Here is a 13676-nt window from a genome sequence, read left to right as displayed (position 1 = left end):
GTTTAACTATTCCAAAGTTGCTGCTCCTAAAGTTCCGGATGCCACTGTCAACTACACTGAGTGAACCAATCACATTTTGTTGCGAGGAGTCCCCCAAGTCACGTGACTTTCCACAAGCACAAAGCCTGGTAGGGATCGTGCAGGTTAACGTGGCTAAGGACTCTGAGTGCAGGGATGAGCTTTGGTGGTCACACAAAGGCTCCTTTTCTTGTAGTGAAGACCTACAACCTGGAGATTAATCCACGGTGCTTGGATAAGAGCCCGCACTGAACGCCCACTTATCCTGCTCTGGGTGGACAGTGAGTACCACCACCTGGATGGCTCGAGGCAACCTGCCTTGCTGACCCCATCCTAAAGTTCTTATTTAGCTGGCCAGGACTGAGCTAACAAGGGTTTCAGAAACACCAAAGCTTCCAAGGTGGGAGCTGTACTCTAAAACCCAGTGGGGCTCGTAGCCTATGGTCCCTGTTTGGGAAGCAAATCGGTGAGATTGAGATTGATGCAGGGTGATAATCAGTAACATTGCCTGGGGTCTATGAGCCTAACAAAGGAGTTCCCCCCACCCCAAATGTTCTTGTCAGTGACATGGGCCAGTGATTTAGAGCCAACTAACGGCTGGAGTCAAACTTCAGGGGATCCTAGGGATCCTCAGAGTCACCCAGTTTTTACCACTGGGACATCAGGTCTTTTAGTTTTGCTTTCCTGTCTCAGTGTGGAGCTCAGCTACTTGAGAGTCCTGACTCCTGACATGATGTGGGATTGCCCTCTGTATGCTGTGAATACCATTGGTTAATAAAGGAACTGCTTTGGGCCTACAGCAGAGCTATAGAGGAACAGAGCTAGGTGGGGAAAACTAAACTGAATGCTGGGAGAAAGGAGGTGGAGTCAGAGAGAAGCCATGGAGCCCCTGCTGGATAAAGATGCTGGATGAAATTTTACCCAGTAAGTCACAGCCACGTGGCGATAGACAGATTAATGGAGAGGGTTAAATTAAAATGTAAGAGTTAGCCAATAAGAAGCAAGAGCTAATGGGTCAAGGAGTGATTTAAATAATATGGTTTCTGTGTGATTATTTTAGGTCTGAACTGCCGGGAGACCAGGAAACAAACAAGCGGCCTCCTTACAACACTGGCCCAGGTGACTACTGCACTATACACATTGTCAAGGAAACAGGGCCCAGTATTCTACACATTTCCACTCCAAATCTCCTTATTCTAACAATGTAAGACTCGTTATCCCTTCACCCTTCGTTCTACTGGATTCTGCCTCAGACAGGCAGAGATCTTGGGGCTTTTTTTATTAATTTTTTTCCAATCCAATGTCCGTGCCCACCTTTCTTGCACTTATCTCATTATTACTTTAAAACAGTGCAGACCCAAGCTGGGGATCAAGCACTCAACATCCCCACCCTGTGGGACATCTGGGGAGGAGGTGGCAGGTGCTGTTGATAGCACTCTCCCCAGCCAGCCTGGGACAAGGTCCCATCCATGACAGTGACTTCCCAGTAACCCTGGGGGGAGGGGCAGGGGGACCTTCCAAATATACTCTGCTAAAAATGATTTTGAATTCTTAGAAAATAGGCTTTCAAAACTGAACTGTTGGATATTTATATCTTTCTGCAAGGCAAGGAAATTAAAATAAGCCAACTCTTATCAAAGCATATGTAGTTCCTCTCTCCAAACTGTGTCCTTGTAACAAGTGTTAATACTAAAAATAATATTTTCCCTCTGTTGGTGTCTAAGATTTAACTGATGTCTCAACACCATAAAGGGACAATGGCTTCAAACATCTGCAGAACAGCAAGTAAGAAGCTGCTCCAGGTGTCAAACCCATCCCGCTAAATCCTTCATGGTGTCAGTTACCACTGCCTTTCCCCACACCTTAGCCACTTGCTTGTTCTGGATGCCAGGGCTGACGGTGCTCTAAATCCCACACAGCAACCTGCTTTTCTCTCAACCGTATTACACCTATCTCTCAGCTGGTTATAACCAGCCCCGTTTCTGCAGAAGGAGAAAGAGGAAGGGTGTGTGGGAAGAGTCGCTCTAAGAGACCCCCTAGGTCCCTGCTGGTTCCAGCTCTCTGGATCCTACCATTCCTAGCCCTGACTACCTGGATTCAGAAAGACCAACAATCAATGGTTATAAATCTGTCCTTAACAGAAGCCACGCAAGATTTACCTTCCCCCACTTTAATGTAGATGTTTCTTGCTATCTTGAGTTCCGTGAATGAAGTCACCGCTCCGTATACCTTCCGGGCCCAGTTTAGCAGATGCTCGTTTCCTTGAGGAAAAGTCCTCTCTTCTGTGTCCGCTGTTGAGGAGAAGTTTCCTGATGAAAACTGGACCTTAGAGCCCTTCGACACCTGAAGCAAGCAGGACGGCATAGTTAACATGGCATAGTTACCCAGAGTCAAACAGCACTAGAGAAAGCGCTGGCCAGATTTTCCCATCATACCCAATTTGTCTCTTCTCTCCACTATGCAAGCAGATGTGTCAGAGGCAAGCCCTCTGGGAGCTGACTCAAGTAACCCCCAAACCCACTTCTCCCAGATAACCCCAGGCAGCACGTCCCTTCGAACTTTGAAAGAACCCTGCAATGAGAAACTGGGAACAGTCCGAATCATCTTTGCTATTTTGCACAAGTCTCCATGAGAGGTCCACCTTCCAGGCACCACTGGTCTTCATTTAAACCGGTGCTCACCCGTGGAGGACTGAACTGGACATTTAGGGGAACACTGCACCTCTCTCAATACTGACAAACTTTAAAAATGTCGGCTTTGTCATTTCCTAAACAGCAGGTATAACTCTTTGCGTGGAATTTATTCTAGATTGGGGACCATTAGTAATGCCACTAACATTGAGCCCGAGCAAACTCGCTGTAGACGCTGACAGTACACACTGGTTGTCTGTAGAAGGTGGTGTGGTTAGAGTAATGACCAAGTGTCCTTACTGCTCACACATCTGCTTGACTCCCTAGTGTGAATCCCCACGTTCCGTGTTTTATGATATGTGTCAAGTTTAGTTCCTTTTTTGTTTCAACATTCGTTTACTTTGTGCATGTATGTATGCAGTACATGTATGTATGTGGGCATGTGCTGAGGTCAGAGGACAACTTGGGGGTTGTCAGGCTTGGCAGCAAGCGCCTTACCCACTGAGCTCCTTCATGGACCCCGATGGGTTCTTAAGGAAGCCTTTCTGGTCTGTACCGGCATAGGAGGCACAGAACTAGTCATTAATAAGCAGGGTAAAAACTGTCACAAGAATGACCATTGTTGGGCAACACCACATCCCTTCTGGTACGGTACCGACTCCTGAGGGTCTTTGCGCTGATTTTAAGTAATGGCAGTGTGGAAGCCTTAGCGGTGGCCTTGTTTGGATGTTGTCTGTTCATGTCAAGGCTCACCATCCATCTTCGTGGGTCACACTAACCATGCCACCTCTGGGTATCACTGCTGGGGAGCAGCCACACATCAGCCCTGCCTCACACCATCTGGGGTTCCCCCCTTTCCTGTAGTAAAACCTTCTTGCTGCCAGAAAGCACTTCCATATTGTTATTCAGCTTGTCACTGAAAGAACAAAGCCCGCAGCAGTGCTGGACGGACTCTGACCACTGCCTGCACCATCTGGGTGCGAAGGCAAGGATCTCTACATATTTGTTGCCTGTGTCCTTTCTTCTGTCATAGCTATAAAATTTAACTCTGGGTTTTAAACACATCATGAGAAGCAAGCATTTTTCATTTCAGTGTGAATGGAGGGATATATCCTGCTGGTGCATTCCGAAGGCACGAAGAATCGCGTAAGTAGAAGAGGCCAGCAGCTAGCAGAATGTAGCCTGAAGTCATCAAAGAGCTGCGTGACTGTGAGGCCCAGGAGGGGTCACTCCTGCTAGTCTGTCCGTCTTCCCTGCCACACACCATCCACCCTGCCTCAGCACGGTCTTCTTCCCAGGCAGCCCCAAGGTTCATAAACTCAGGGCTGAGGAATTTGGAAGCACAGCTATTGCCACTCCTCAGGCACATTCCAGTTAGAAGAAAGCAAAGCTGCCAGGGGTAGGGAGGGTCCCTTGACTGCAGGTCAGTGGAAATTTCCTGCTTCTGCAAACGGTCAGTCAGCACTCTTCCCTCAACCGCCAGTTCCACAGGCCCTACCGAGGCCCTCTGCCATGATGGAGCTACAGACGACATCGTTTACGGGTGACTGCCATGATCCTCAGGACCAGCAATGACCATGGATTCCACAGTAGAGAAAGGAACTGGAGAGAGATGATGTCCCTCAGCACCAGGACAAGACCAGCGCACAGGGCTTGGGACTTCCAGACACTGTGGGCTTCTGTTCTAACCCTTGAAAGAGCCCCACATTTGCTACTATAATAGGGTTATATTCTTCCTTTCAAAATGACATTCGCAGTGTGTGTGTGGTGTGTGTGTGTGTGTATGATGTGTATGTGGTGTGCCTGTGTATACAGAGCCCTTGATAAAGCCATCTCTCCAGCCTTCTTCTCTTTCTACCCCTAAGATTCTGTTTGCTGGTCTGAGTCAGGCCTACCAACCAAGGCAGAGAATTCAGTCCTCAGTCCTTGGTTACACGTGCCTTCAAATATTTGCCGGTGTCAGCGGGCTTTTATCACGTATTCAGTCTTCGGCTCCTCCCCCAGACACCACGGTTGTCCAGTCACTACCAGCTCAGAGCCTGACTGCAATATGGGGCAAGTATGACCCATTCAGGGTCTCTTTGAATGGGCAGGACTGAATTAAATTCCTGGCCAGGGTGAAGAGGTCCAGTTCTATTTCCTTCCTCAGCTGGTGCAGAGAAAGTTCCAGCCTCTAATAAAGGAGCTGGTTCCCCTGGCAACCAGCCCCCAACTCTAGGAACCCCAGTCACATTAACATAGGCGACATCACTCTGGGGACACGAGGGTTTTAGGAGATGTGTGCCAGACACAAAGAGTAGGGACCAAACCTATTTCTTGGCACACCACAATAAGCGAATGTGAAATTGTCGTTTTAAAGGAACTAAAGGGTAAGCACAAGGATTTTATATTTGGATAAAATAACAGAAACTTCCTACAGCTTTATTTATTTATCCCATTATTATTATTTATTTATTCCATTGTCCATCCTAACCTTGGTTCAGGGTCTTTGTCATGCTAACACATTTCTGGCCTTTTATCTTACACACACACACACATACATACACACGTGCGCGCACACACACAGGCACACACGCATGCACACGCACACAAACATGCGCGCGCAGCAGCCAATCCCATCCCTTCAACCACAGTCCATATTGTCACCTGGAAAATCTTCCTAACATGCAAATAAGTGATAATATAGAACAGCTGCGCATCTTAGCACAGTGGGGAAGAGGGTGTCTCTGCTTCCCTCCATCCCAGGGTTCACCATAAAGAACCAATGACAGCCGCAGAACGCTCCACAGACTACCTGCTCTCGGATCCTCCATCCTTCCCTGCCCGGACCACTGTGCCGCACCTTCCTCACCTGTCTTCTCCCAGCCCCATCCCCCCTCCAGGACTTCCATGCCTCCTTCCCATCCCCTTGACAGAGAACAAAAACACCCGAGGGCCGAGGAAGCGTGTGCCCATCCTGAATCTCTTTACCTGGCACGGTGCATGACACAAGATGGGGTTAAGGGTCACTGCTGAGAGCCTACAGTCCCCAACCTGAAAAGCTAAAACCCCCAACCAGAAACAGACGGAAGCAGAGGCGGAGATCCTCAACTGACCCCTGGGCTGAGCTCCCTGAGTACAATCGAAGAGAGGAGTGATAATATGAGCAAAGGGGCCAAGACCATGATGGGGAAACCACAGAAACAGCTGACCCGAGCTAGCAGGAGCTCACTGACTCCGGACTGACAGCTGGGGAACCTGCATAGGCCCAAGCTAGGCCCTCTGAGTGTGGGTGACAGTTGTGTGGCTTGGGCAGTCTGTGGGGACACTAGCAGTGGGACCAGGGTTTATCCCTAGCGCTTGAACTGGCTTTTTGGAGCCCATTCTTTTTGGAGGGATACCTTACTCAGCCTAGATACAGGGCAAGGGCCTCAAAGTGATGTGTCAGACTTTGCTGGCTCCCCACGGGAAGCCTTACCCTCTGAGGAGTGGAGCGCATGGGGGCTGGGGCAGGGGGCGGTAGGGAGAGTGGAAGGAGAGGAGGGGAAACTGGGATTGGCATGTTAAAAAATGTATTAAAACAACCACAAAATAAATAAATGAGCAAATTTTCTAAAACACATGGCTTACTGATGGGAAAGTCCCTGATGCTCCCTGCGAGAAAAGAGCCCTCCAGTTACAGAGCCTCTTGCTTCCCCACCTCCCCAGAAAGTGACTCTCAGCCAGGCCTTTAAAGCTAATGATTTGATTTCTCACCTAATAACTCCAGCTAAAACCCAATTATTAGAGCAAACTTAGCAGTTTCGTGTCTCCACCCACACAGCCCTGAACTTTCCTCCTGCGTTCTAATTAAAACCCAGCCCCCCACCCCAAACAAGACAGATGTCTTCCTGTGGGAATTCGCAGACCGCTGAGCTCCAAGGACCTTGACTCTTAGCAAGGGTCTGTTGAAGGAACAATCGCCCAGTAGCTTACGGTCTTACAATTCCCAGGAAGCAAATGTGCACCTGGTCCCTTCCTCACCAGAATGTTCTTTCCTGCTCGAACTGTGCACAGCATTGGTACTTTGAGTTCTGGTTAAGCTACCAGACTTTTTTTTCCCTTTTTTCCAAGAGCAGAGTATTACTCTATCTGCCAAGGCTAGAGTTTTACTGCAAGAACTTACAACGAGGCTACAAGAGCCAAGTTTATTATTTTTTCTGGATCAGATTCAATAACCTCCTCCAAAAGTACACGAGGAAAAACAAAGCCAAGGAGGTATCCAGCCCTTTTGTTTCCACACCTGTGGTTGAGCGTTAACTCTTAGAGCCCTAAGTGGGCTCACACATGCCTTGAAGTTGAGCTCACAGGCCAGAGCAAAGGCTGAGTTCCTCAGGAGTCTCTACAGCGTCTTCCTGGAAGTGAGCTTTTTCATCTTAGCGCTGACCTCAGCTGACTCAGAGGTCCAGGGTGGCTGCACAGTTCAGTCAGAGGGGAGGAGGGCGGAGCTTTGCCCTGGGCAGTCCTGGGTCCATCCTCCCATCTCCCGACTGACTCCACCCTATCCCCAATCCAAAACAAACACCCCCAGATGAGCACCCCAGATGGGCGGTCAGATCGTAGAGGACCACAGGTGACCAGGCCTCACCTTGCGTTCCACATCCGCGAGGTCACTCATGCTGCCTTCAGAAGGCAGCCTCTCACTCTTACCCCACAATCAACAACAGCCTGCCACCCTGGACGCTCCAGGGCCCCCATCTTTCTTTGTGTATTATTTCTATTGAATCCATCACTTTCCAAAATGCTACAGGATATATTCATTTATTACGCCCATTCCCATCTCTTCCTTTGGAGACCGGAATGCTCACCCAGGCTGCAGAGAGGTGTGTCCCAAGGACGGTAAGTGTGTCTTAGAACGCGTCTTGAAGTTCATTGGTTGGCTGTGTTGGCATAAGGTTTGTATTAAAGAGGATTCGAAGGTCACAGGAACAGCAGAACGGGGGCGAATGTCAGAACCCATTGTGAATGTCAGGGTCTGGAAAGGCCCTCTTTCCTGCTATTCACGTATTATTTGATAACTACTGACCGCACGTCACTAATGACTGTGCATCTGAATTATTGCTAACTGACCCACATCGAAGACTGAAGATACACACCAGAGTTTCAAGTTTTTTATAAAAACTAAAATGTCTGTGAATTTTATGTTATATCACATATTTAAATATCATGTTGAGTGGATTAAATTAGATTTTTATTTACTTATACGTAAAATCACACATGATTCACTCTTAATTTCTATCACACGTCTTCCTCCAATGTGACCGTAAGGAAGGAATGTAGACTGGTGATGTATGCTCGCCTGTCTGGTTCTCAATCTAGAGGTAATGATCCCAGGGTGGTAGGGAGTGGGAACCCGGGACCCTGGAAACTACATTACAGTTCTTACAACTGAGATACAAATATTATTTACTAATCTGTTTTCACAGTACCGGGGACTGAAGCCAGGGACTTTTGAAGACTAGACTAGCGCTCTGCCATCGAGTTACATCACCAGGCCTGGTACTGATTTTATTTATTACACATTCCTTAATAATTCCATTAAAATACAATGAATTAAATCGTATCTGCCTCTCTGTGTCTCCACGGTGTTTCTGTTTTTATGAGTGTGTATGATGTGTGTGGGGGTATTTACCACAGTGGGCACATGGAGGTCGGAAGCACACGATCAAGTTGGCCAAGAAGAGCCCTCGGAGGGAGGGAGGCCAGCCACACCATGGATGGAGTCATTACTTTGCATATTTAAAAAGAAGTGGGCCTTACAAGATAAGAGAAAACACATCTCCACAAAGAGAAGGAAAAGCTGTCCCAGGAACCGTCACACTCACGCACTCCTCTACCCCCCAAGAAAGTCCCTACAGCTCAAGCCTGATGCTTGGGAGCTTGGGTTATCAGTGGGTGAGATCACAGACCCGCGGGGCTGCTCAAATGCACGCACCGCCTTTGCCTGCTCACGTGACGTTGGTGGAGATCCTGCACGTGCGCAGTAGAGTCAGCTTCTAGCCCCCTCCGCCCTGCCCCACGTCCCTTCACGCTCACAGCTCACGAGGATGTGCTTACACGGAGCTCCTGCTCAGGGAAACGGAGCCCAGGAAAACACTGATATTTCAGAAACTCCGGCCAGGCTGGGAACCTGCTTGCTCAGTTCCAGGGGGAAGACAATGGAGGAGGAGACTAGACTCTAGCTAGCCCTGTGCTTCAGAGGATCTGCAAATTGGCCCCGGGGTGCTTCACGGCCTGCACAGAAAGGCATCAAAGAGATTATGCTGGGATGTATTCTGCCTGCAAAGTCCAGGGGACTGAAAGATTTACTTCCAGGGAAGACTGAAGTATCTGTTCCAAAAGAAGTCACGTGTCCATTCTACCCGAACCCCAGGAGGACGCTACTCGGCTATTTCCTTCCAAGTCCCGTGATATGAAATTCAATCTGAAACATGTTTGCTATTAACATATGTCATGACTCAACGCTGTTTTGAAAGGGCTTACTCTAAAGAAATAATAACTTCCATGCCCATGAACCTACATTCATAATCTGCAAAGCTACATATTTGTCGAGCCAAATGACTACAGCATTTACCAATCACGCATTCAGGAAACGCAAACTCATGTAACTGTTTTTGTAAATTCCGGGGTGTTTTTATCTTGTAACCCAAACCAGATTGCTTTTTCCCCCCAATAAAATGACTTAGAACATACTTGACTATTAATTTTTTCTCAAAACATTCATCATGACCATCTTGGGATGTTTTAATTTTTCCTGAAATGTAAGATGCTGAAGAACTGAGACCGCTCTGGGCTCTTCATACTCCACAGGCTTGTGCACAGCACGGAGAGAACGCTGATGCTGCCAGGGAGACCAGCACGCCCAAACCTGAACACAAGCCAGCGTGAAAGCCGCATGCGAACCCCCACAGAGGCGGCGCGGGAATGGAGCTGGATGTGAACATGCATGGAGAAGGAAAAGCAGATCTCACCCACGGTCCGAAGGTCAGCCTCAGCCCAGCCCCCTGCCATTCCACCCCAGGCTAGCCCAGATGCATATTCCTCACTTCTGAGTTCACCCTTTCTCACCTTCCACCATCGCACAGAGTTAAGAGAGACTAGTCAGACATGGTGACTCGTGCCTTTAGTCCCAGCATTTGGGAGGCAGACTCAGGTGGATCTTTGAGTTTGAGATCAGCCTGATCTACATACTGAGGTCCAGGCCAGCTAGGGCTAATAGTGAGATCCTGTCACAAATAAATAAAACGAAAATCAACAACAAAAGAGTTACTTGAGCCTAATTTCAAAGTACATTTGCCACCTAAAAGGTGTTTTTTCGTGGGGGGGGGGGGCATTAGCGAAGGCAGGGGACATGAGGAGGTGGTGTTGGGTGTTGTTGACACTGTTACTGATATTTACCACACTCCTCAAGCTGTGGCTACCCTCCATGTATGCTTCTAGGAACCTCTCACTACGGAGGACTTTTCTCTTTTACATCTAATATGCCAACTTCAAGGGTACAAGCTAAATTTTACAAAAGCCAAACCGCAGCTGGGATCTTAGGATGGCCTTTCAGAGGTCCTCCTTGTTCACACTGGTAATCTCTGTGTCTCACAGGAAATACAGACTCAAAGAAACCAAAGGACCTGCCCAAGCCACAGGGTAGACCTGAGACCCTGTTTCCAGCCAGATCTCTCCCTGTCCCAGCATTAGGGAGCAATCAGTCAACAGGCAGTCCCCATGGGGTAGAGTCAACCTCCTTCAGCTCTGTGCCCCTCATCAACAGACCATAGGGAGGAAACAGTCACACAGTCTTGATATGCATTCTTGCTAAGCAGATCCTACATGGAATCTGAATCTTCATGTGTAACAACTGAAGAACTCTGAGCCATGATAGGGCCAGACCACACGGTGTTACAAAGCACATACAGATCGAAACTGCTGGACTCCCCCAAGCCACACTCTCTCTCTCTGCAGGACACTGGGCACTGACTGCGCCTGGAAAGGCCACCTCCCTTTGGGGAGGGAATCATCTGCCGAGGCTGGGTGGGCAGCGGGAAACACGCTTGGAGGTGAGCAGCAAGGCACCCGAGCGGGAGGCTTTGCTGAAGGCATCACTGCCCCTCTGTGACCCATCCGGCCTTCTGTGTTATTTCTTTGACCCTCCTTCCCTGCTGCCTGAGGAAAAGTGAGCAGAAAGAGAAGGGACAGAACAGGCAGAGATGACTGTTTCAGACGCAAGTTATCTGGCTGGAAACCAAGTTAGAGGAAACACAAATCCCCAGTGACCCAGTGTCTTGGAAATGGTTGACTAGAACCCAGGATGGACAGAGTGCTGGAAGACTATCTCAGGTGGTACAAATGTCAGGTGTGAAGACAGGCACAATGTGCCTTCTACACGTAAGCCTGGGCTTGGCTACGCGATGGCTAACGTTGGCAGCTGGACACCCTCTGGGCATGTCTGTACGGGATTTCGTAGACTTGTTATCTGAGGTAAAGGAAAGGAAAGAAGTGGGCCCTGGCATCCACTTCTCTGCTTCCTGACGGTGGATGAACATGGCCAGGTGCCTCTTGTTCCTGACACCATGTCTTCCTCTCCATAGATGGTCAAGCTGAACCCAAATCGGGTCTTGTCACAGCCGTAGACGACCTATACAGCTACAGTTCCATTAGCTACCCCCATGCCTGCACGCTTTTGAGAAGGTGTACTGGAGGTGTGACTAAAGTCCAAAACTGATTAACTTTGAGGAAGGGACTGTCCCAGGCCATTGGAAAGACCTGGCAGTAGAAAGACCTTAAGAGCCCAGAAGAGGGCTGCCCAGAAGAAGAGGTTCCAGTTGTGGGGGTCAGCTCTAGCTTATGCCCCTGGGTCCTGGATCCCTTCCAAAAAGTGCTCTATGTATCTCCAACTCTCTTGCCTGTCCCCACAGTGGGTTCAGCCGACTCCTTGCAATAACTCTTTTTGTGTCTATCCCCTGCTGGCTCTACTTCTCTGAAACCCTGGCTGATACAGTTTCTGTGAATGACTGATACAAGCCCCAAGAGAAATAGAGCCGTATATTCTGGCCCACTGAGCAACCAAACCCACGAGTGGGTAGGGAATAAAGGGCCTGAAGGACATTTCCTCGGGGAGATGCAATGGAGAAGGGGCCATAAGCCAGATACAACTGGTTTGTGTCCTCTGGGAAATTCCAAGTTGGAATTTTACGCCCCCCATTTTCTAGTTTATAATTGACAATCTCTACAACCAGGATGGCCTCCTCTGCCAAAGCTAAGGAAACTGAGCTGAGCACATTTAACCTCAATGACGAAATGGTCCCAATGGTGCTATGGATATATGTGTACTAATTAAGAAAACAGTCCGACCAGGAGCCCAGAGGAAAAGTGTACTTGGGGAAAGGGTCAAAGAAACAGTTTCCAAAGCCCTGGCCAAGAGGCATACTGCAAGGCCTATATTCCAGTTTTGAAGTTGTTCACAACATACATTGTTAAAACGAGATCTTTATTTGCCTAACCTGAAGTCCCAATCTTGATATAGCTATTAGTGGGTCCACACTACACACCAGACTTACAGACGGCATCATAGTCATGCCTTCCAATAGGCCATGTGGCTTTCCCCAACCAGGCCCCTTAGTCCAGCCCTTGACAGTTTATGTGTTACAACCACCATCCAGGAGCTGATTGTCCACACACGCTAACCTCTTTGTCTTATCTCCTCATCCTAAAATAAAGATAAAGGATACCCGTGTGGAAATTACCTTTAAAAACGCTGCACCCTACGTCAAAATAAAGAATTTTATGATGATGATCACAGCACCTACATCACAGACGTGTACAGAGACCAAATAAAGTAACAGATACAGCTGCTTTGAATCATCCAGCATCGGATGCACACCGTTTAGGTTTCATGACATGTGCTCATGCGTGTATATCTTCCAGACAGGCAGCAAGAGCTGTGTGATCAGCCTTGAGGCTCACAGGCCATGGCTTGTCCCTCCCTGGAACAGAAGCTTAGCCTTCTTATTCGAACTTCTGGAAAGGGATTTCTTTACCTGCATCCAAGCAATGCTGACCTATATGTCATGGCACTCCAGGACACGAAGAACGCTTTCTCAAGGATAAAAGAAGATAAAGGGACTAGAGATCAAATGGGTTACCATCACTGTGGGCTCTTGCCAAGGTGGCAGGCACGTGAGCCCCGGGCTTTGACTGCCCCTCACAATCCAAATGGCATAATGATGACTCTCCACAAGGCATCGGAACAGTTCATAGCTGCAACAAAGATGCCAACCCATCGAGAACCAGGTTTTGGGAACCAATGGCAAAAGCAGGGTTTAGAACACAAACTCTGGCCGCATGTGGATGTAAAAAGAGTTACTTCTAAGCCAGGTAAACGATAAAGATCAGGAATCCAAAAACACATGATCTCAAATAAACAGGACCATATGTACCCAGAAAGGACTCCGGCCATTCTGCAGTCCTTCCCTGAGATGGGCTGTGCAAACAGCTACGGGAACCTCACCACAACGTCACCGCCTGCACCCAGGCACGACTGAATGTTTCCACATCAGCATCCCGGAGCCTCCTGGGAGACAGGATTCTTCTTCCCCGTTTGTTTTTTTCTCCTCCAATTACATGAACATAAAATATTCTGCAACTTCCCTTAACAAAACACTCGTTTTTCTAGCCATATAGCTCTCTGGAGATTGTCTACCATGCTGCCCACAGCACCAAAGGTTAACATTTGAAACCACTACCCAAAGGCTTGGGAAGGGTAGATGCATTAGCTCACCAGATTAGCGTTATTCCAAAGCTTTCAAGAACTTCCTTGGGTGACACAAGGAAAAACCAGTCTTCCCTTCAGTGTCCTCAAGTTTATTTAACCTCAGTTTGTTGAATGAAAGCAAAACCTTCCCGGGGCTAGGGCTGTGCCTACACACAGACATGACACAACACCCTGAGCAAAGCCAGGAAAAGTCCACGCTGGTGTGAGTCCTCCTGGACAGGACATCTTCCTCAGAAAACTACGAG

At 48.4% G+C, this 13676-nt stretch overlaps 1 protein-coding gene across 2 annotated transcripts in view; it reads right to left on the bottom strand.

Moving 5' to 3' along the window:
- The window catches only part of Tgfbr3 (transforming growth factor beta receptor 3), a 176791-nt gene that overhangs the window by 47430 nt on the left and 115685 nt on the right, over positions 1–13676 (bottom strand). For both annotated transcript variants that reach the window (XM_057772958.1, XM_057772959.1), the window contains one exon: positions 2178–2361. In XM_057772958.1, the coding sequence (XP_057628941.1) occupies positions 2178–2361 (184 nt within the window). The remainder of the gene's footprint in view (positions 1–2177; positions 2362–13676) is intronic.

This window comes from Chionomys nivalis, chromosome 6 (assembly GCF_950005125.1).
Source record: "Chionomys nivalis chromosome 6, mChiNiv1.1, whole genome shotgun sequence".
NCBI lineage: Eukaryota > Metazoa > Chordata > Mammalia > Rodentia > Cricetidae > Chionomys > Chionomys nivalis.
Note: the sequence above shows the minus strand (reverse complement) of the source record. Positions and strands in the feature narration are given on the sequence as shown.